This window comes from Dromaius novaehollandiae, chromosome 2, assembly GCF_036370855.1.
Source record: "Dromaius novaehollandiae isolate bDroNov1 chromosome 2, bDroNov1.hap1, whole genome shotgun sequence".
Taxonomy (NCBI): domain Eukaryota; kingdom Metazoa; phylum Chordata; class Aves; order Casuariiformes; family Dromaiidae; genus Dromaius; species Dromaius novaehollandiae.
In genome coordinates, this window is record NC_088099.1 from 79,492,517 (window position 1) to 79,516,438 (window position 23,922).

The following is a 23,922-nucleotide window of genomic DNA, read 5'->3' on the forward strand; positions in this document are numbered from 1 at the left end:
AAGTACAATCCAGAACACTGTTTAGAGGGCTGATACTGTTATGACAGCTAAAATTCTAGTCCTTATATAGCTAACAGTGTTGCTGTTGCTCCTTTTTTCTCCAGCCTTAGTTCCCACCTTTTAATTCTAGTTTGGTACAGAAATAATTTTATGTATTTGGCTTTAGTTTGAGCTGACTGGAAACTGATCTGTGATTATCATAGGCCTGTTTAAATTGTCTCCTTGATTCAGATTCAATTAAATTTTTACTAGGTGTGTGGAAAAACTTAGTGCTGGCTTGTATTTTATTTTTTTACCATTGGAAAAAAACCACTTTAAACTCTACAATTCACATGAGTTGGTATTCGGGTGCATTTTCAAATGCATAGTCTGTATATACTGTACTTTCTGTAAAGTTGCTTTTCTTTTCCCCTTTTTCTCTGCCAAAAGGATTCTGATACACCACCTTGCACAGCTTCTAATGTTTACCAGTTCAGTCTGCAAGCACCGACTCAGCTTATGGCCAGTTTACCACCCGCATTGCCTATGCCAAGTGGTAAACCCCAATCTGCGCCTACGAGAACCTTGATAATGGCCACCAGTAATCAGGTATGAGCCAACTAAATGGAGCAACTTTTTGATGAGAAAACAGTCAGATCGGAAGTGATCACTTGTGCTGTGCTGTCAGTCTAGAAACCTCTGAAGGTCAACCTTTACATAGCATGTGCTGAATTTCATGCAACCATAAAAGTACTTACCTGCTATATCAGAAGTATGGGTAGGAGAGGGGGTGGGAAATGGTTCAGTGTTTGATACGTTTTGGGATATGCAAGCCCTTCCACACCACACTGACACTTAGGAATAAGTCAAAGGGAGTGTGTCAAACATCTCACTCCTTAAGTAGTATTTGACATTCCTGGTGCTTAATCCAGTGTGATATCTACAAATTTTTAGATTCTTTAACTTCCTGTTCTTAAAATAGAAACTTCACATAGGTGGTTTGTTTGTAAACTAGTGTTTAAATCTGAAGAAATAGAAGACTGACTTATCTAGGCTTGTTTAATGGTCTTGGCGTTGAATTACTAGAACAGATCTGACTATACTTGCAATCTTCCATAATACACTTCAGAGAATAGAAAAAAAAAATTGCCAGTAATTTTACCCAAATATTAATAAATGTATGCTTAAAATGTACTAGGGGGTGAATATGCAGGGAAGGCTGTGTGTTACCTAACTAATCTGCAGTATTTTATCTAACACATCTGTTGTAGTAGATGAGGAAGGAAAATCCTCTGTTTCTCTTGCAGACTCGGTACTATTTGGGTGTGAAAAGTAAAGATTATTGCTAAGTGAGGTGAAATGAGTTTCAGGTGATAGTATGTGTCCCCTGAGCAAGACAAAGGGCTTTTGAGCTTTTAACATTGTTCTTGTTAAGCTTTATCTCACTTATTGTGGACCTAAGATTCAGGTGTTCTTGACATAGTCTCCAGAAAAATGCTCCCAAGATCTGATGATTAAACTATTAGTCAAAACTGAGCTGTCCCACGTGAGCTTTTGTGCAAGTTGTGGGTAGTTGTAGGTTGCCTATGATATCAGGCAATAGTGAGTGAACTGGCTTCTTTCAAGGCTGATTTTGGTCAGGTTCTTGAAATATCTTCCTCTTTATTCTGTCAGTCCCTCTATCATAATTCTTGGCATTCTAGGGCCAGGGTGTTTCTAATTTAATGTCCTTATCGTTTTGGTCTGATTCAGCAGTTTCTTGACATTTTGTGCATGATGAAAGATGTGTGTTTGCTTCAGTTTTTGCTTTGAGATTGTTCAAGTATTTCAGAGTCACAGAATAGTTGAGGTTGGGAAGGACCTCTGGAGGTCATCTAGTTTAACCCTTCTGTTCAAAGCAGGGTCAACTAGACCCTGTTGCTCAGGGCATTGTCCAGTTGGGTTTAGAATATCTCCAAGGCTGAAGACTGCAATTGCTCTGGACAACCTGTTCCAGTGTTTGATCACACTTGCAGAAAGTTTCTTACTTTTAAATAAAATTTTCTGTATTTCAGTTGTGCCCATTGTTTCTTGCCCTTTCACTAGGCATCACTGAGAAGTCTGGCTCCATGTTCTGTGTTATGCCCTCCCGTTGTGTATTTATACACACTAATAAGAGTCCCTCATGAGCCTTCCCCTCTGAAGGCTGAACAATCCCAGCTCTGTCTGTCCTTGTATGAGATGCTCCAGTCCCCTTGTCATCTTCGTGGCCCTTTGCCGGATTCATTCTGGTGTGTCCATGTCTCTTTTTTTGTACGGGGAGCCCAGAACTGGACACAGTACTCAGCACAGGTGAGGCCACATTTGGAGTTAGAGGGGAAGGATCACTTCCCTTTACCTGCTGGTGACACTCTTCCTAATGCAACCCAGGATGCTGTTCTGCCAGCCTTTACCAAGAGGGCACATTGCTGGCTCATTTTAACTTACTGTCCACCAGGACCCCCAGGTCCTTCTCTGCTAAGCTGCTTTCCAGCCGGTCAGTCCCCAGCCTGTATTGGTACATAAGGATATTCCACCTGAGGTGCAGGACTTTGTATTTACCTTTGAACTTCATGAGGATCCTCTCTGCCCATTTCTCTGGTCTGTTATGGTTCCTCTGAAAAATACAGCCATCTTTTGTATCAGCCACTTCTCCCAGTTTTGGTCCTGGTATTGACTCCTGGGGTAACACCAGTATTGACTGGTCTCCAGCTGGACTTCATGCCTGTGATCACAACCCTGAGCCTGGCATGTAAGGGAATGTTTTTCATTCTCCTTGTGAGTTTGATTTATGTCTAGAGACGATAATTAACACTACTTGCAAATTTAAAAACATGGTGTTTGGAACCTTTAGATGTATAATTAAGAGATTGCATTTGAACAGCTTTTTCTGTGTTCAGTAATACCTGCATTGAGTTATGGCATGTTATAGCTTCATGCACATGTTCTTCACAGATAGTACACGTGTTTATCTTATGCATTTCACAAAAATATTTTTCACCCTCTCTTTCATTTGGACCAGGTTTACTGTCTCCCTGCCTACCACTGGCATTCCAGTATTTCCCTGCAGGGAGATTAACATAGAAAGTGCATCATTTTTTGAAAGCCATTTGTTATATGCTCTTCCCTGCTATTTCCTCTGCAAGCCCCAACCCCTGTATCGCAAAGTGTGCCTCCTTATATTTCCAAATTATTGCACTGATTTCTTTTCTTGACCTGGCCTCCCCTATTGTTGAATTGTACCGAACAAAAAGAGCTGCTCTGAACAGTGCAGGAAACTTTTGTATTAGTGAGAAACGAATAGAATGATTTGTTACTGTTTTAGTCTCTGTAATGGAATATTCACACCTCAGTGTACAGCCTGAAACTTCTGAAGTTTTTCTGGGTTTGAAATAAAACTGGAGAGCTATTGTAAGGGAAAACCTCATCTAAAATACAAGCCTGCTGCCTAGCTTGTACTTTTCCTGAACTACTTTGCTTTTATGAAGCGGTGCTGTGGCAGCTTAACTTCACCAAAATTACCAAAACCAGAATCCAGTTTTCAGGCATGCAGTTGTTGGTACAAAACAAATTGGCATCCAGTGTTTTTGCCTCAGTTGTGAAGGGGCAATGCGCTGGATTAATCCTGGGTCTTGGCTGAAATCTTGAGTCTTGAAAAACTTTGGTAGTGTTTTTCTGGCTTTGTTACTTGACTGTACTTTCTAAGGCTTCTTAACTGTTCTCTTAGTTTGTATCAAACTTATGTTTAAAATCAGGAAATTTTGGAGGCTTTTGCTTTATGCAGGTGTGCTCTCTGGATTTGAGGAAATTAGAGGAATTTCTTGCATTTACTTATCTACAGTTTATTAATGGGATGACTGTTTTTTTACATTGAATTAACCAAAGGCTTCTGTCTTCTGAAGTAGAAATGCACTCTTTGAGGATCGTGACCAACCAAATCAAAAGTGGGAAATTAAAAAACATTCTATTCAGAATACTGCAGATAACTCCTTTTTGAATGTAACTTTCTGGAGTGTGACAGGGCTAGATTAGGTTGATAGCTTTTCTCTTGCAGTTGATGTAATTAAGACCAAATTAGTTTATAATTTTTAAACAGCACATTAGTAGATGAAAGTATTTTCATCCTGATAGGCTTGAACATGTGCAAGCCTCTTAACAGGAGGTGTTCTTTGCTGTTCAATAAGTCTTTGAAAGGGTTTGTTTTGTTTGCTTGGTGTCTTCAGCCTTTGATCCTTGCAACTTTCTCCCACTCGGTCGCCAGTACTCAGTCACAGTTGCTTCAGTAGCAAGGAAGGCCAATGTCAAGAGCAGTAGCTTTGTATTTTGAAGCAGTTGCAGCCTTCTAGGCAAATTTTCTGCCATTAGAGCTTTCTGATGCTTTCTCTTTGGAAAGCACTAGAGTGGTTACCAGCTTTATGTACTGCATAACTGGAGAATTTCCAGGTGGTTCAGGGACTAGTTTAACTCCCTGATACAGGTTTGTATGCTTTTCAGGATAATCATTGCTTTTCCATTGTAATCATTCTTCTATGTTGCTGATGAGCAGTTTAGAATTACACTTGGGAGAACAGTTTATGACCCAGTGCTGTCCACTGGAATAAGCAGAAAAACAAATACTGGTATGCATGTTCATGTGAACAGAGGGTGGGGGAAAATTCCTTGCTTGCTTTCCAGGAAGATAAGGGCCTAGTTTCCTAGTTGTCTTTTCAGGGTAGAATATGTTCTGTTCAGTTTATTCTTCCTTGGATTGTGCTCGCTTGAAAAGTCACCCTTCAAGAAAGGAGAAACCTCATGTTGTCTGGGTCAGAAGAGCACTTTACTTTTCAGTTTGCAAGTTTTTCCCCAACCCAGAAACTTTTGACTCAAAAGTCTAGAAATAATGAGTTCCAGTCCTTGTGCCATAATGACTTGTAGGAGGTTTGTTCTGTCCAGGAAAAACTGTAGTGGAAATATCATTGTAGATGAGTGGTGTGTGATCCTGGATATGGCAATTCAAAACTTCATGGCAGCATTCACAAGCTCGCTTGTGAAACACAAGACAACTGGAAAATGAAACCTCAATGTCAGTGTTGTAGTTTGTTTTTCAGCTTTTTGTGTGTCTGGCAATATAAGGCACTAACTGCTTGTTTGTATTACTTTACTGGTGCTTCACTGGCTAAAATACTTTGCTTCAGAGCTTGCTCTTACCAGATCAACGGTAATAGTGTTGCTTTGTCCCACTGGTAGTGCTGATACTGCTAGCATCTCTGAAATGACTCCTCAAAAGCTACTTTTACTGGAAATCAATTAAAATCCCACAGTAGGTCAGGGGCTAAAAATTTTTTTAGCTGTCTGCATGCAGTTAAGTGTTCACTTTGAAATTATGTTTTAATTCACGTTAAGCCTGATCCCTAGTCCATTTTATCAAATATTTCTGAGAACGCAGGTGTCCTCAACTACTCAGATGTACAAATATACTAAACTCCATTAGGAAAAAATGTGATGCATCAGAATTTTTAGTATGTTAACTTCAATTGAGAATGGCCTGATTCATTCCTTCCAAGGTAGTATTAAGCTCTCTGGGTACTAAAAGTTTCTTCAGTCGATCAAAGTGTATTTTTCATATCCTTTATTTAGAGTCCTTTTTCATTTAGAGTAGAATACTTTTTCAATGTCCTTCCGTTTTCTTAGACAAAGGAAGGAGGATGATGGCTACGATGTACTTTGGAAGCAGTTTCAGTTCTAAATGTCAGGCTCCCATCTTGTAAATGACAGAAGATCATTCAGTTTATGATTTAGTGCATGCAAAATTGATAATTATTGCTTCTCTTCTCTTCTTTAGTACAGTTTTCAGAAAAATATATACAATAGGATTACATTTCTTCTTTCCTAAAGAATGGAGAGAAGGAAAAGGGTCAGAAATGCATCTGAGTTTCAGAGGCAGTTCAACTGAAACACTACTCAAAATATTTGCCATCTTAATCAAATTTTCATGTATTTACATATGCAGTCTTTATCTGGTGTTATCCTTCCTTGCATAGAAACTCATTCAGCTGGACTTGACCTAGGATAACCTAATATAGGGCCCTGCTTTCAACAAAAGATTGATCCAGAGATCCCTTTCCCTAGATGCTTGTATGATGCTGTGAAAGTCTTTGGGCCCTTTAGTGGTTGCTTCTTGAATGCTTATTGAGTTGCAGGAAAAAACATCTGCTTGAAACAGTCTAAATAGTTTCTACTAGAAAAAACAAATGCAATAGAATTATGGAAACTTGCAAGTAATATCTGTTCTTTTGTTAGCATAGCACACCTTGATCCTTTAATATCATTGCAATCAAAGATTGTTGCTCTCAAACTTAGATTGTTTTGAGTATCTGCCTGTGTGTTTGCTCTAGCTGCTTCACGCATACTGTATTGATGTCAACTCATCACTTGGACAATGTTTTGGGACTGCTAGCTGAAATGGCAGTTATTTTTGTCTAAAGGTCTAAAATTGTCAACATTATATGCTAGAAAATTGACCATCTCCTGCTCTCCTTAATGACAGGTATTCAGATAAAACCACTTAATGGTTCACATCACAGTAGCAGCAAAGTTGCAGTATGAGAGTCCTTCTGGTAGTTCTGTCTTGTCCCCCATTTTTTTTGAAACTTGGTCAGTAACAACATCAACTAGGGGGGTTTGTTTCATGTGTCAGAGTCAACTTTCTCGAACTGCCCCTGTGACTTTTTTTAAGTCTTCAAATTATGACAGTGGTCTCAATTTAAATTGATCACTCATTCTGGGGACTAGGCTCTTTGGTCTCTCAAATACCAATTTATTGTTGAACTGCTCTGACTAATAGCTACCTAATCTGTTGCTAAATGTGAAGAGAAGCAAAAGCTTTCCTTGTTTTTACAGGCTACTGACAGCACTAACGCACATAGTAAGGCTATGAGGGACCACTGTAAGCTGCTCCCTTGTGGCTTTGAGTCTTTTCAATCTTTTCTGTTTGAAGATAGGAAACATCTAAAACTTTTCTGTTCTTGTGCTTCTAGAATTCATGTTTGTTCTTTGCTGTTGCTCACTGAGCTAGTTGCACAAATGCCTGTTTCCCCCTTAATGAGGGCAGAAATGAGATTAGCTCCTGCTTTTATAAAAGCTGTTACAGACTTACAACCCTGTTGGTTTCAGTTGAAATTAGCTAGTAGGCCCAAAAGGAGGGGGAAATGCCTGTTTGATGTCCTTATTACTTTGGGTCTTTTTTCTTCCAGATCTCCATTTCTAAATAACTTTGGGTTAACAATTTAATTTGCTGCTCTTCTACTTCAGGTTAAAAATATGAACCACATCTAAAACTTACCAGAGTAAGAATATGTTTAGGTAGCCAGTAAAAATATTGTATAAGATCAGCTAACTGGCTTTAAAGTGTTGAGGCTAGCTTGAACCATCTTCTAATATTTGATACCATGTGTTGTAATGACTAGTTAATATATTCCTTTCTAAAAAGTTGCTTAGGTCATTGCCTGTTGTTTCTCTGAAAAACTACTTATTTTAATGAGGAACAAGAAGCTAGATTTTACCTGCATACAAGGTGCATTTTTTTTAGTATATTTCTAATATTTACATGCTCAGGAAATGGGAAATGAATGTAAATCCTCAAAACAAGAGTGGGTGTTTTTTTTTTTTTTTTTTTTTTTTTTTTAATAGAGGCCTAAAATGGACAAGTTGGAAATATGGTGAGGATCTGAAAGGAACTTCAAGTGAAATATTTTGTGAGGATGTGCATTGAGGTTTTTCAGGGGATACTGGAAATGTTAATGGTGTACTAAAGGTCTTCAGAATACTACACTAATATTTTGCTTGGAATGATTTTGAAGTATACAAATTTGAGTGATTACAGTTCCTAGGAACCGCAGACTAGGTTTAATCATGGCCACCAATCTTGTAGTGTTAATATAATACTAAGTATTTATCCTGTCTAAACTGACGTATTCGTTTTCTAAACTTTTTGTTTAGCTGCCTAGGTCCTTACTGATTATTTTTGAGCCTTGTGTATGTATAATCTCTTTTCTTTTAAAATTAAGAATACTGATACTGTTTTCATTGCTAACACTTCTCTGTTTTCTTCCTTCTTTTAGAACTAATAGGCAGAGAAAAGTTAAACCTTGCTTTGGACTGCAACTCTATTTTTGATACTTATTTATATGATTTCAAATGTAGGTGCCTTATTTTTGGCTACATGTAAATTCTTATTTTTTGAATAATGACAATCTTTGGGTGCAAGAATTTTATGTAGTAAATTTGCCAGTATTTTAGAAGTAAAACCTGGATTACTTAAGCAAGTCATTACCTGGTATTCCAATTTCCATCAGATTTCTGCTGTTCTGGGGTAAAGGTCAAGAACAAGTTGTTGTTTGTTGTTCTTTCCCTGGCTTGTTTTTAAATACAAACTCTTAAATTTCCTTCCAGATCTGGCAGCTTTTATTTACAGAGGATCAAAGTCATCACCTTCTTCCCCAAAAGATTTCATTTCTATCATTTAGTTTTTGGATCAATAGCCATATGCTGGGAGAGGAAGTTATTCCATCAAGAGAATTCTAAAAAAGTCGAAACTACATGTAAACCAGATTTGTCTATCACACCACAGATAAAGGGCTTTCTTTTCTGATTATCTGATCTCTCTGCAGCCATCATCTGGTTACACACATGCCAGCTCTCAGTGATGATGATGGGACACCTGAGTGCAGGGAAATAAAGAAGTGTGTGGACAAGGGGAAGCTGTTTCATATAGCTTCTTATGATTTCCAAAAGACATTAAGTAAATTTCCTTTACTAAAGAAGCAGATCCTCTTCCAAATGATTAACTGGTTAGAAGATAAGAAACAAAGATTCAGTTTTCATAGTAAATGGAGTTCACCTTTCTTCAGAAAAGGGAAGCCTTGCAGGAATTTGTAGTAGGCCTCATGTTGTCTGACATCTAATAGGGAATGAATAACTTGCGGCAAAGTTTGCTGGTGTTACTAAGCTGCTTAAGGACAAACTGAGAAGTGTTTGAGAAGGACCTTTCAAGGGGTGCATCAGGAGAGAAGGAAATGTTTCAAAATTCATAGAGTGGTGGGACTGCACTGAAAACTTATTGCTAGGATAAGATCTTGGCATTTTTTGCAGAAAAGTGCTTTTATAATGCTCTCTTGATTTCCTACTGAGAACTGAGTCAAATCGAGTGTTGCACATTAGGAATGTAAAAACCCAGGTACATCCCCACATCATGAGCAGTGAGTAGTTTCATCTCCCGAATCAGAAGAAAGCTATAATAGAAGAAGATTAGGGAAGGATGTTAGGGTCATCAAAGGTATGGAATAGCTTATATATGAAGAATGAATGATTCATCAACCTGGAGAAGGGAATGCAGAGGTATAGGATAGAAGTCTGCATAATCAGCAGTAGTATGGGAAGGGCAAGTAGCAGAATGACAAGTAATGTATAACTAAGAACTGAAAAATTCAGAAGGATGATGCGTAGTTGAGCTGTGGAACACTGTAGTGTAGGACACTTATCCTGTGCTAACTCTGCTTATTCTAGGATGCTTTCAACAGACAAAAACATTTTGAGCAAACTAATGAAGGGTACCTCACTGAGAACTACTAAACCTAAAGATGTCATATCAGGCCCAGGAAGTCCCTGAGAGCACTTCCCAAAGCACCTGCTCTCTACTGATAGGTCACAAGACACTGGGTTAGATGGAATCGCATTCTGATCTGATAGTTTCAGTCCTCTTTATATTGATGGCCTAAAATGCAATACAAAGTACTTCATTGGGACAAACTGGGGATCACTTTCTGGATAGCTTATTAACCATTCTTTGGAATATTGATTATATTTTGAACATACCAAGGGTAGAACTTCATAGTATACAGGTAGATAAGCTTAATCGTTATACCTTTTTTCTTGCATGGGCAGTGGTGCTTATCTGATCTTGTGGTGACCTGGTTCAAGGAGTTAACTCCTGGTCCCCTCTTCCCCCCCACCCCTATGAATTTTTTCTGCTGAATTCTCAAATTGAGGGTTGAGTTGAGGACTATTTGCCAATATATAACATATCAAATGCTTTTTAAATGTTTTTAGCTTCATGTGTTGGCTTCCATAAATAACTTCTAGTAGCTGTTTTCTTTGGCAGCATACTTCAATAAATAAAGTTTGGGCAGTTTTGCGCCTTCCCTAAGAATGAATGATTCTCCTCTTGCATTCCTTTTTCCTGTTTGTCCTTGAATATTTTACTGTTGCTAGTGTGAGAAAAGGATTTGGCATATCTTACTTGGGAGTGTAGAAGTTGCATGTTGAAAGCCGATTGGGTGACCATGGGGCACCCTTCACAAATGAAAAGAGGGTTTTTTTTTGTTTTTTTTGTTTTGGGTTTTGGTGGGTTTTGGGTGTGTGTGTGTGTGTGTGTTTGGGTTTTTTTACTACCCTGTGGTTAACTTTAATTATTCCTCAAATATTAGTCTTCACCAGCTTGTATTTCTTTATGCTCAGTCTCTTCTAATTGTGATTTGACAGTAAAATGTTGCTTACAGAATTGTGCCTTAAATTGTGTGTGCAAATACAAAACAGTTTATTGATACCTTGGTGTATTCATATTTCTCTTTTCACTGCAGACTTGTTTGGAAATATGGGTTAGTAAAGTAGCTGAAGATATCACATATTTTATGCAGTTGACTTAAATGTTAGCTTTGTGATATTCCTGCTTAACCACTCAAGTAGACAAAATGCCTTACTAGCTTTTTTGAAGGCAGTCGGTTGTCTGTCCTAAAGTTATTACTTCAGACATCAGAAAAAGTTTTGGTTTGAAGTCACTAGTATTTGAAAAGTCTGTTTCAATTTTATCTTCTGAAACTCTTGGTTTACGTGCATTAAACCAATTTGCTGTATGCCATTATGTGATAGGGACACCTGCAGTGCTGTGTGATATCGTAGGCTTATTCTGGCTGCCGCTAAACCTTTTCAGCAGTTTCTGTTCCAAGTTACTGGAGGTTCCCCCCAAATAAATCCAGTGTCATGACATGCTCCTGATCATTCATGCATCTATTTTGCCTTGCTCTGGATGTGAAGTATGGTCTAGGAGCCATATAGCCACATATGTGTTGGTTGCTCTGTAATCAAACTAGTAGGATTTGACAGAGTTGTGCTTGCCTGCCTCCTTACAAACGAGACCTAGTTTACCTGTAGCTGAGTGAGATTTTGAGCAGAGCAGATGTGATTTGTCCGAAGTCAGCTTACATGGTCTTGCCCTCACATTTCCTCCATGACCTCATGATAATGTTTCTGAAAGTCTTATTGAAAGTCTCATTTGGTCATGCTTTTGCTAAGAACCTCTAAAATAGACATGGCTCTCACAATTATCTAATGCGGAAGGTCTGTTTTTACAAGGGCGATGCATAATGAGCATATTTAGTACTGAGATCAAAGGGTTTTAAGGACTTGCTTTTAAATCCACACCATTTCATCTGCAGGATGATTACTTCAGAAAATATGACTTAAGCTGTTAGTGCCATTGAACTTACGCAGCTAAATTAAACAAGCATGAATCAGCGTATGCTCCAAGTACTGTTCTGTGGGAATGACTTGTATGTTGAAGAAATACAACTGGAAATAAGTGCTTCGTTTCAGTTGTTTGTATGCCTAAACTGAGTGCTTTGTTTATTTATTTTTTATTTTTAGCAGCACAGTGGAATGAAGTTTTCCATGAAGGGGGCTCATAACCATAATCAAGGCAATGGCTACAGTCCTGTCAGTAGTGGAGGCATGAGGCAACCAGTTGGTAACCGAGGACACCACCAGTACAATCGTAATATATGGAGAAGAAAAAAACACAGAGACAGTTTGCCTATTAGTCTTAGCAGATAATGGCAGATGCCAATATGACCTTCCCCAGTTTGGACTGAAACAGAGTGAGTGCCACTCGACTTGGGGCATGGAGACCAGCGTCCAGCACATTATTTTATTGGTGTTGCCAAATATCTGCAGCTGACTTCTTTGCATGTTTCTTTGTGTGGTGGTGAAGTCCATCTTCAAGAAGTAGTTGTGCTTATCTGTGAAGCCTTATTAAATGTTTGTTTTTCTGCCTTCCCACAATGGTTCATCCAGTGCCGAAGCAGCTCTGACAGTAGAACTGCAAGGACATTTACAAATGCTGTGGCTTTTTTTGCTGTGGCTACATCTGTTCCTTTGTGGGTTTCATTTTCTTTTATTTTAGAAGTGAAGGAAACTTCAGTTGGAATTCTTTTCCTTGCAGCAAATCCAATTGGGAATTCATGAAAATAAATTTGCTGCTCTTCTATTTTTGTTTCAAAGTTCAGAATTGTTGCTCTGTAAATATTGGAAGTATAATTTGTGCAATAACTTGGAATTTTTAATTTAATTTCATATTGTCACATAAGTTATATTTAAGGAGGTTTTTTTTTTAATTTACAGATCCTTTCCCAGGTTGCATTATCTAAGTTGGGTTCATAGTTTTGGCAGGTTGTCTGAGCAGTGTTACAAACATGACATTTGGTAATATTCAAGGCTTCTTGATTCACAATGAAAGGCAATTTGGCTTACAGTTTTAAGAAGGTATTAAGCTCCAAAGCATTTCGACCCTGTGTTTTTTAGCTCATTGTCTGGCCTTTATCAGTTGTCTTGCTCTGACCGATGAGTTTTATTTTATTCCTTTAACTAGAAAACAAATCCAGCATTCGTAGTACCAGAAGTAAAACTTCCAAGGGAATGGGGGAGAAGGTTGGTTTAAGTTTTGACATGAAATTTAAAAGCTGTGAACTACATGATTTGGTGCGTTTTAGTAATGTAACCTGTTAATGTTTGGGTTCAAACAACATTATTAAACAAAGATACCCGGCTTAAGGAATGTGGAGAAAGGAAATATGTTGATTCCATTAAGGAATCTGTATAGCAGTATGCATTAGTTCTGTTAAGAGCAAATATATAAAAAGTACTTCAGCTGCTCTAAGCATTACAAGAAGTATCTTTTAATGTATTGCAGGAGAGCACAGCCCAGTGTTGTACACAGTATGAGTGGCTGGCACTTAATTTACAGATGCATACAGGTATACTATGCAAGTGTGTATTGCCATGACAAACACTGTCTTTAACTTTTTGAAAAATGTACATCCTGCCTAACCCTGAGTTTTTAAAGCACCACAGTTGTCCTGGGAGTAGGTCACATCTCATGCCCTCTGACTTCCCATTTTTTTTAATGAGTTCTTAAACTGTACAGAAAACTACGGATCAGTTATATCAAAGTCCATTAGCAGAGAGAGATGAAGAAAAGTCCTGTTGACAGGACATCTATACTGTGTACAGTTATAGAAAGTTTTAAAACTGATACCTGAGTATTAAAATGAGGTGTCTAGTATAATGAAGCTTTTTAATATGCAGTATGCCTTTGAAGCAGTAGTTCATGTTATTACTGAATCTGTCAAATCCAAACAGGTCTTTGCGGGGAGAGAGGGCAACATTCCAAAGTAGAGTAGTGCATATCTGTTTACAAAAAGTTTGTCTTAATGCTCCAGATTCATCACAATTTTAAAAGATTGTGAGCTGATTCATAAATAATATTTAAGGGCTGTTACATGAGCCTGTACTGCTTAGTCTTCACACACTAGCAATATTCACCATAAAACTACATTAAAGAGCCTTCAAAGGCTTTAGTTGGTGTCTTATATTAGCGTCCATTTTAAAACAAAGTTCATTTAAAAAGTGGTATCATGTAACATTTCAGTCATGGTGAACCAAATAAATTGGCCTAGCTATCACTGTGGTTATGTGCTACAGGTTTAAAAAAATCATGTTTAAATTTTTTTGTGTGGACAACTATGTGGAAGCTAAAATTGACATATTTTTATGTAAAGTTTTCTATTCTTTGATTTTTAATAAACTTTGGAGACCAGTCACTCTTCTGTACATCTTTTGATTAAAATTAATGGAAGATGTAAATTGACCATATCTTAGTTTAACGTGCACTTTGAGTATCTACTTAAGCTGTTTTTTGCGAAACATTTTCAGAATGAGGTTGGAAGGGGGATGGATACCCTCAGCAAAGCATGTCCTCTCCATATTGGTAAGTCAGTCCTTTCTTTGACATGTTTAGAAAGGGAGTAATGAACATGGCAATTGGTTTCATAGTTCTAGATTTGATCCCTTGGTACATGAGAGAGCAAAGAAGTTAGAGATGCATCCCCACAGTATTCCTAGAAGAAAAGACCAACTAGTCTTTTGAGATACCTTAACCTTCTGTATAATTTTTTTAATCCTTCTCTAGCTTCTAGATGCCTTTCAAAATCTTGGGCCAATTTTTAGCCTCTTCAAAGATGGGATGCATTGTTGTTGCTTTCTGTTAACCCTCTGAGAGGACTGTGAAATTTCAGTAACTGTCTCAAATTTAAAACTTCAGATATTGAGTCTTAAGAAGAGACTTGTGTAACTGGCAAAACAAAAAACAGAACTGAAGTATTTGACAGACTGTGGTGCAGGACTAGGGATTCAGAGACAGAAGTTCATGATATTTGGTCAGTGTTAATAAATATCTACTGGAGAATGAGAAGCATTTATGCACTGGGAGTTGCACTGGTAGTTTGTTCCTTTGAACCCTTGCCAAAAATAATCAGACATCCACTTTATCTGTTCTCCAGCCCTACTGACTGTGACTTTTTTGTACTGTGTTCACAGGCAAAATCTGCCAGGTTCTTTAGATGTGTAAGGAAGAGACTGCAAACTGGATGAATGTGGTCACAGAGTATGTCATGGAAAGAGCTCAGTTGCTATCCTGCTGCACTTTCAAGAGATGTTGGTGCTAGTGTCATTTTGGAGTTTTCCTGTCACTCTTTCCCTCCTGCATCCGCCTGTGTACTCAGAAGGGGTAAGAAGATACGGATGTATTGCCTTTTGGTACAATGTTGCTTGCTTTCCACAGAACAGCAATGGACAGCATCTTGAACGCAGAGGAAGAGAATGGACATAGCAGCAATCTTAGGGCAATGCTGAAGTATGATATACCTCCAAGCAGTGTGAACTCTTCCTCTGTTGTAGGCAAAAAAAAAAAAAAAAAAAATTGCTTGAGTTGTAAACACTAGCAGGTAGTCAATAACTGAGTGTATATGCATGCAGTGGTGAATGTCTGAAACTGAACTTGTAAATTCTAAAGCACAACAAGCCTGCTACTTGTTAGCTGCCTCTGGTATGAGCTGGTTGCAAATTTTGTAATGCCTGGACCAAACTGAAGCGTCCTGAATGGAGATCTGAGGCAGAACTGCCAGTCAGGAGGCTGACCATGTGTTGTGCTTCTGCACATAAACTATTGCATAGATTGAGAAAACTGGGGACTTCCAGGGTTTGGAGGTGGGGGTGGGGGGGATGTTCTGGAAAGAAGATGTGGTGCCAGAAAGAAGAGTTCCTGAAGAGAAGTGGTCTTAGAAGTGGTCTTAGAAACAAGAAGGGGGCCTGGAAAGAAGGCAGCAAATATCCTGGCTGGAGGAAAGATCCTGGAAGTGGGGGGAAATACTGGAGATCAGGTAGATGCATGGAGACAAATGCTGGAGGAGATGCCCAGGGATCTTGCATGGCAGCACCCAAGACTGGTAGCTGTGAGCAGCTGCACAGCATGAGCTTAACATGGCTTTCTGCCTGACCTTCCTAGACCATCTGCAATCTCCCTGCTGGGAAGGGAAGTCAAGACCTAGTGAACGTAATGCTGCTGGCAGAAGAGAGGAGCAAGTAAATGAGCATGTGAAATAATTAACTAGAATAAAAGCTCTAATCTTGTTGTTTTTTAAATAAACACCGGTATCCAGATCCATTATAGGTTATTGAACCTTAAGTAGACAGTATACTAAGGGGGCCCTCCAGGAGGAGAGTGTGTGTCAGTGTGTTGGGTTGTAATACTGATAACATATATATGCTTGTGTATCAGCAGGTGCACAGTCTACTGGCTGGCTGGGGTCTGTCTTGCTGGTGTGGGTCTCAACAGATTTAGTGTGCCTGAAAACCTTATGCCTATGAGCAGAAAAAAACAAGGCTGTTGGAAGCTGGTTGAGGTCTTTTGAGCCACCAGCAGAATTGTGCATGATCTTGTTATGAAGGCCTCTGACATGAGCAATTTGATACGTTATGGCCCGTAGCTTCAGTGGAACAGTGGATGCTTCATGGGTGAGTTTCACCATCTAGTCGTCTTTGAGCACATGAGCTGGAAATGTAATTCCAGAGGACTTGTAAAATACTAAATTGGTCTGTCCCTGGGAATTTACTCTTAACAGGAAAACGGAGTTGTTGCAAAGCCTGGATATTTTGCACCATCTGTATCTTGGGTATTGGTTTCTCCTCCCAGTGAAACCATTTTGGCCTCAGTTTGCTCTCCTCTTTCTGCCTGGAGGATTGCAAAGTAGTATAAGGTCCCTAGGAAGACAGACTTCTGTATGCTTTTTTGATTCTTCTATTTTTTGTGGTGAAGACTATTGGAAGGCATGTGTCTACAAGAGATCTGTGTGGGAAAAAACAAGCTGTGCGATTCTGTTATGACTGGTTAAAGTAATCACAGAACAACAATTTGCATTCTAGTGCAAGAATGATAGCGACTTTTGTAGACCATCTCTGTACCAGAAATATGCAAACTTTCTGTCTAAAGCTCTGTTCACATTTCTTCTAAGTATTATGATATTGCAAAACTTTTGAGATAGGATGCTGCCTTATGGGGAAAGCAGTTTTTCAGTCTCAAATTATTTAGGGACTCAAACCACTTGCTTTTTTATTAAGCCTTTTTTTGTTGAGGGATTGCATGAACATAGAAATCTCCATTAAAAGTTGTTTTCCCTCCCTCCCCCTCTTCAGAGAATAGCCCACATGCATGCAGCTTCTTATGCTTCATCAAGAAGATTTTCTGTTGTACTATTAATGGTTTTTGTGCCGCTGTCCCTTGTACTTGGATTACGGATGCAAAAGGCATCCTATCCCAGCTACTTCCTCCTGCTCCACTGATGTGGGATGTTTTTCTGCTGTAAATTAGCTGTGCAACAAGTTGTTTCCTGCTTGTATAACTTGTAAGAGTTGAACAATAAGTGGATTTACTGTTCTGGTTTAAAAAAAAAAGGGGGGGGGAGCTTCACTGATTCGTTCACAGATGCTTCACTGACTCATTTTTAAATGTAAACCAAGGAAGATTTAGCATCTTACATAATTTTATGTGAGATAGGGTGAAAACAGTGTTTAAACTGGAAGCCAATAACCTCTGTGCCAGAATGACCACACTCTATCAATGAAACATTTGCTACTGATCCACTTGGGGCTGTTCTCTTGAGATAATTTTTGCAAGGAGATGCCTTTCTTGCACTTCCTTTAGAGAGGAAAAGCTGCATCTTTTAACGGGCTTCATCCACCTCCTTCAGGAGTATTGTTGGATGCATTTGCCTAATTTGAGAGGTCAAGATGAGTAGGTGAGATCTCACCTGTGTCATCTGTCCAGGTGATGACAGGCAATTTATGTACTATATACTACATAATCATGGAAGGGATCATCCAGTCATCTCCGTTCTGTTGGGAGGCAATTTTCCTAGGAGGCAGGTTAATAAAAAATAAGCTTAATCTTTAATACTTATGTGTAGTCTCAAGTGGGTGAACAGAACAGCTGCAATTATCAGCTGCAAATGCAAATTTTGTTTTGACATCCTTAAAGAGAGACCTGGGGAGAATGGTCAACCCAATTGTTTGCCTCTCAGATCAGCAGGAAAATGCTGTCACTTCTGCTCAAGAACAGGACTGTGGTACATTTTTCTGGCTAGTTACTGATACAAAAGTTGAACAAAATGATTTTTTGTCCCACTCCTCTGTTAAAAAGGGTGTTGGTCAAGGAATGCAAGGTTATGCAAATTATACACACTGGATGGATGTGCATATGAGAAATGATGAATGGTTAAGCACTGAAACAAGTGCTCTAGAGAAGTTGTAGAAATTACCATCTTAAAGCCTGCCCAGACAAGGGTCTGAGAAATCTAACCTAACTTCAAAGTTAGCCCTGCTGTGTCAGGAGGTTGAGCCACATGACTCTAGAGGGTTTCTCCCAATCTAATTTTTTCTGCGATATCATGAAAAAGAATAATTGTTTTTTGCTTTAGCAATATTTGTTGAGATTGAGGTGTTCTAATGGGGCAAAAATGACAGAAGAATTGTTCTTTTTTTTTTTGTGCTTTGTCTTGCACTTCATAAAATGCCTCTGCAAATTCTAGGACACACGGGTTGAAACAAGAATACACTGACTTCTGGAGTCAATAATTCCTTGAAATGCATAGTCACAAAACAGAGATTACTGATCAGGAAGTGAGTAAGTCTTCCTGACTAAAATGAATTTTTATTTGCATCTTCTTTGTAGTGTTATTATTAATAAACATATACTCTGTGTCTCTTCTGATTTCAGTCAACTTGCATTTGAAATGGTAACACAATGCGGATGTGGAAGAAATCATTTGCATAGGATGTCAACAAAACACACTGAAATGCTAAGTTCTTCTCTTGCTGATGGGAGTTGCACAGATGCATGCATCATGGAAACTTTTGATAATTAAAATCTGCTTCATTTATTTTGCAGTACAGAAGTAGGTAGATTACTTGCACTAACAATGCTACATGCCTGAACGTTAGTAAAACAGCACTGATGGAATTGAAAGCATCATGAAAAGGCTTTACTTAGAGGTTGGGTTGTGAGGCTGCAATTGCCCAAAGTTTTGTGTAAGTAACTCTAGATCTTATATGTGTAGATCATAGCTGCTCCTCATTTTGCGTTGTAGAAACAGGGAAGAATGTCCATCAGAAGTGGATATATAGAAAAGGAAATATCCATAAAGAAAAAGGAAGCAAAATCCAAAGAGCTTACTGAATGCAATTTGAAATATGAAATAAGCATCCTGACATAATGGGAATTATTGCATGTCAAATTGCAGATCCTACTAATAAAGACCTAAAAGCAACAGCAACAAAACCCCCTAGGGCTAGTATGATATTTAGAGAACAGCTGGTTTAGTATCTCTAAGAAATGGCAAATGTAACTATCTGGACAGTTAGTGTCAATATTTCATCTTCAGAACTAATTCTGTGGGAAAGCAAAATAGAGCTAATTAGAAATTGAGGTAAAATCTAAGACCCATTTATCAAATGGTTTATAATGCCTAACAGTGTTGCTGCTATTAAAAAAAAAACAAAAACAAAAAACCCCCCAAAACAGTAAAACATTTGATTCAGTGCTACATGGAGAATGAGTCAGGGTGTTATCTGCTGCTTAACCAGAAAAGAATCAAACAGATGGTTCTGAGTGCAAATGTTTTGGGCCAGGGTGGTGCATTTAGTTGAAGATGAACTTTGGACCCACACTGTACTGACTGCACTTGCTAATGGTTATGACACATTGCCATGCACTGACTGGTTTTGCTGATGTGACAAGCTTGGGAAGCATGGCCAATACAGATTAGAGTTTTGTAGTACTGAATGTTTACAGATGGAATACAGTGGTACAAAGCACAAGGTTGGACACCTAAGAATTTTTAGCTATTTCCAAGTGGTAGAGGCTTATGGGTTAGAAACGATAAAAGGAGAGACAGACCTGGGCATATGAGTTCACAGTATGAATTTGCCAGTCTGTCTCACAGGGAACATAAATGTGATCCTAAGGCATATCGGATGAAGTATTTTCTGTAGTGACTTCCTTTAATTAAAAGTCCAGAGTTCCAGTGGTTCAGCTCCTTGTGGCTTTACTCATTTCAGAAAAAAAGGCATGGGCGAAAGAAGGGACGAAAGAGGGTAATCCTCTTAATTCTTTACTCAGCTATGGCAGGAGCTACAGAGAGATGCAGGTTTATTAAATCTTTTGACATTTGAGGATCTACTTCACCTTCTAGAGATTCAAAAGTCACAACAACTTAGCTTTTATGATGTCTCAGTATATATTGCATTTGGCAGATGTCACAGGTCTTTTTCTCCCATGTGATTTTTAAGATCTGGAAACCTTGCAGCAGCATGAGTGAGCTAAACCATCATGGGACATTTCACCCTTTGTACTAATTTTAATCCTCTGGCCCTCCAACTAAAGTTTCTGCCTGCTTTCTACACTCCAGTACATGTAACTGATAAGCATTAGCTCTTGTCTGACCTATTCCCTCATGTACTGTGCAGTGATGAAGCAGTCCTCATAATTTTACTCAGTTCTGGCCCATCTAGATTACAGGTGAGATCTTTCAGATGACAGATGCCATTACCAAGTGTTTCATATGAATCTATTCTTGATTGTAAGGACTGCAAACCTGAATTTTCTGGCTTTAAAGGAGTGAGGACTGAGTTGAAGGGAGGGAGGAAGTGTCTGAGATTGTGAGGATTTTAATTCTTTAGGGTGTGAATGCCACTCAAATTACCAAGGCAAAAGGCATTATTTATTATATGTTTAAATTTCAGAGACCAAGCTGATGTACATGAGATAGAAGGGGCTCAGCAGGCTTTTTCTAAGGGTGTTTTATGAAAAGCATTGGGAAGATAAATTTATTTTTTTCAGCATTGTTTAAGCAGATCTCTGTCAGTAGCTACTTCACAATTTCCTTGTGCTTATTTTACGTAAATACTGAATCTGGGGGAAGGAGAAGTTCTTTTCCTGTGGACTATTTAAAATTTATTTTAAGTAAAAGCCTCCATGAAGTGCTGGAACTGAACGTTGCTTAGATGGCTATAAGACTTTAAATTGACTCGTGTGGGATTTTCTAGTTATCTTATAGGGTGTTGCAAGATTTGCTGCTGCTCTTAGTAATAAAGGGAAATTCAATTTTCCAAATTCAATTTTCCACATTCAATTTGCCCTGATCGTAGAGAGGGGGCGCTCTTAGACCATTCTTATGTCCTATGGCCTAACAAACAGCTCACCCATGCTGGTCTGAGAGGTGGTGCTGCCTCGATTGAAAAACCTTTCCTGAGGCACAGGGTAGCTTTGCAAGTAATTTCGTTTTGTAACGTGTGGGTTATATTCAAAACATCTGTAGTAAGAAATGGATCAGTGACCAGGGTAGCTTTTTCTCTATCAACATTGTACCTGGGAAACCGTATGGCTGATTTGCACTGTGCTGCTACACTGCTAACCTGATGTTTCATACGTTTGGATACTAAAATTGTTTCCCCCTTAGGGATATCTCAGTCCCTTAACTACACAAATTCAGCTCAGGTGCATGTGCACCTAATTGTTTTACTGTGCAGAGGAGGCTGCTCTTATTTTCAGGTGTTTCCAGGAACAGAACTATGACACTGACAGGTTTTGTCTAGCTAGCCAGAAATGTCTGGGATTTCTTTTGTTGGTGTTTTTTCAAGTTATCAGCTGAAAACAAATTATACTCAACACTGATGCAAATGACTCTTGAAAAGAGCTCCTAGCTTTATCTGAATGGGGTTTTTTTTTTTGCTTTTTGAACAGGTACAAATGTTTCTTGTGTGAACTGGCTTTAGCTGAATGTTCAGTTTACGATTATCAGTGTTTTCTAAAGGCTAAAGAGTTGGTAACAGTAAAATTTTTAATCAGTAACATGATGTCTGCAATTGCCATGGTAAATTAGTTTGTGTTCACTAAATATGCATGGGGAGAAATAGATAGGAATTGAACTCTTAATGTGGACAGAACAAAGACCTTTTCAAACTGGAACTTGATTCAGTTCTGCGCAATCTAAGCTGAATGCGGGGAATCTATGTTCCCATCAATTCAAGACTTAATTCCATGAATTTGGTGGTGTAGAGACAACTTTTGTCCTATCTCTATCCCTTTTGATGTTTGATATCAATATATATTTAATCTGTGTTACTTTGATACATTATGCAGGATGTATCTAGAATAACAGTGAATGAACCTCCAAAAATTAATTGAGATAAACATTAGCACATCTAAACAGAATAGTTTAGCCTTTTCACTACATGGTTTTTCCTAGTATAGGGAATGCAGGGAATTTACTTCAGTGTAGGGAATACTCAAGAGAAGTAAGATTATATCATTATCCAAAAATCAGCTGTTTAAAAATGACCACATTTTGGACATGAATTCCATTGGTAAAGCTATTCTCATGACACTTATTTCTGGGTTTCAGGTCATGTCAAGAAAGGAAGAGCAGAAATATGTTTGTGAGGGAGTCTTGATAAACATTTCTGTCAACCCTGATTCACTTCAGTTTCTGCTGGGAGATGGTAGGATTTCTTTGATCATTGCTTTTAAAGAGGACATGAAATCACAAGTGAAACAGGCAGAGTCAGTAGGACTTGTATTTAATAGTATCTTTTATCTAACTAAAGAACTTCTAAACACAACTAGGTGGTTCACGGGGAACTCTCTTATTGCCTCAGGATTAGTTACTCCTCTAGGTTTTGTGTGTTTTTGTTTCCCTCTTCCTCCCCCACCACCCCAAGCTTTTCTTGGCCATTTTCTTCAGTCTTCTCACTTTTGCCTGGAAGTTACTGCAGATAAGGGTACAAAAATCTGTTTTCCATCTTGTATCTTTTTGCTGGTGTACTGCCTCCATCTTAGACTAACATTTTGTAAGAATGCATAGGACTTTTTATTGGCTTGTGTTTATGTAGACACTGAGGAATCTGTGGTTCTTCAGAACTTTTTGGCTTTTGCTGTCAGAAGTAAGCATTTGCTCTACTGTAGCAGTAGTCTTGACCTTTCTTCCACAAGGAAATCTTTATTAGAGCTTTTTTATTTCACAAGATGTTTCCTAGGTTTGTCTGCCAGAGTTTCACCAAATACTTTAGTTTTCTGGTTTAGTATCATGTTTCTTGCAGTGAATTCAGCATATATTTAAAAAAAAAAAAAAAAAAAAAAAAGCTTTCATCAATGCAGCCCAGCCTAGACCACCCCTCCCCACCCTGAACTTGCTTCCAGGTAGTTGATGACATGAATACTTTGAATAAATGGCTCAGCTTGTTAATTTAATCTGAAGTATGACCAGATTTAAGGAGGCTGAGTCCAATCTGTTGGTAGCTTAATCTAATCCAACAGACTGACTGCAGTTTGCTGTATTGTTTATTATAAGGAATCTTGTCTGCAACAGTTGTTACTGAGTAGTACCCTATTAGTCATCACATTTCTGTCCGTTGTTTTGGTGTTCCGTCATTGACCGTTTAATACCCTGCTCAGCTGACCATCACTTCCCTCTTTTCCTTTTCTTTCTCCTTCCACCAACAGTATTTGCTATCATAAGTAGTTACTAAAAGTAGAAATACAATCTGCAGTACAATATTTTTCATATCTAGGTGTCATTAGTAATTCCATTATAGCTATTTATGTTTTGTACCAATACCAGCAGAAAAGCACAGAACATCCTTTGTATGGCTACCTAGTGATATTCGTCTTGTCTTTGTTCTCCATTCACAGACCTGATATCTCACTTTTTTGGGGCAGCACCATTGGGATATGAATGGGAAAGTTCTTATTTTGCAGTACGTGGTGCCTGTGCACCTAAGCTGTGTTTTCTAAAGTACCTGCACAATTCTCCCTTCTACTGCATGAATTGTTATGAGAAAAACGTCTTTGCTATGCTTTGAATCACAAACTATTCAGAAGTGTGTCCTCAATAGATAGTGGGATATGCTTATATTTGAAAACAACAGAGCTCAGATCGTATTTGAAATCTCTTGCTCTAATCTCTCTACTAACCAGAGTAATTTACTTGGAAATTTCTCTGCCTACTTTCAAATCAAGCATGTCTCTTCTAGATAATGCCATGGGCTAAAGCTAGTAGAGAAACAGCAGTTATCATGGAACAGGCCCTGGAAGAGACTGCATTTAAGTCTCTTCTAGGTAAGTGATAGCTTTGACACACAGAGCTCACACTGAAATTCTAAGCCTGTCAAGTCAGGAAATGTATTTTCATATTTATTAATGTCAGCAATGTATCAGTTACCAGTCAG

The 23,922-nt window shown here is 38.4% G+C and overlaps 1 protein-coding gene across 6 annotated transcripts in view; it reads left to right on the top strand.

Moving 5' to 3' along the window:
• TENT4A (terminal nucleotidyltransferase 4A) overlaps nucleotides 1-13,907 on the top strand; it is a 63,272-nt gene extending 49,365 nt beyond the window's left edge. For 2 of the 6 annotated variants that reach the window (XM_064506822.1, XM_064506820.1), the window contains exons 11-12: nucleotides 430-588; nucleotides 11,677-13,907. In XM_064506822.1, the coding sequence (XP_064362892.1) occupies nucleotides 430-588; nucleotides 11,677-11,862 (345 nt within the window). In that variant the 3' untranslated portion in view covers nucleotides 11,863-13,907. Of the gene's footprint in view, nucleotides 1-429; nucleotides 589-11,676 lie in introns of those variants that run through there. The other 4 variants (XM_064506821.1, XM_064506823.1, XM_064506824.1 and 1 more) reach the window with 4 other exon arrangements.
• The last annotated feature ends 10,015 nt before the right edge of the window (nucleotides 13,908-23,922 follow it).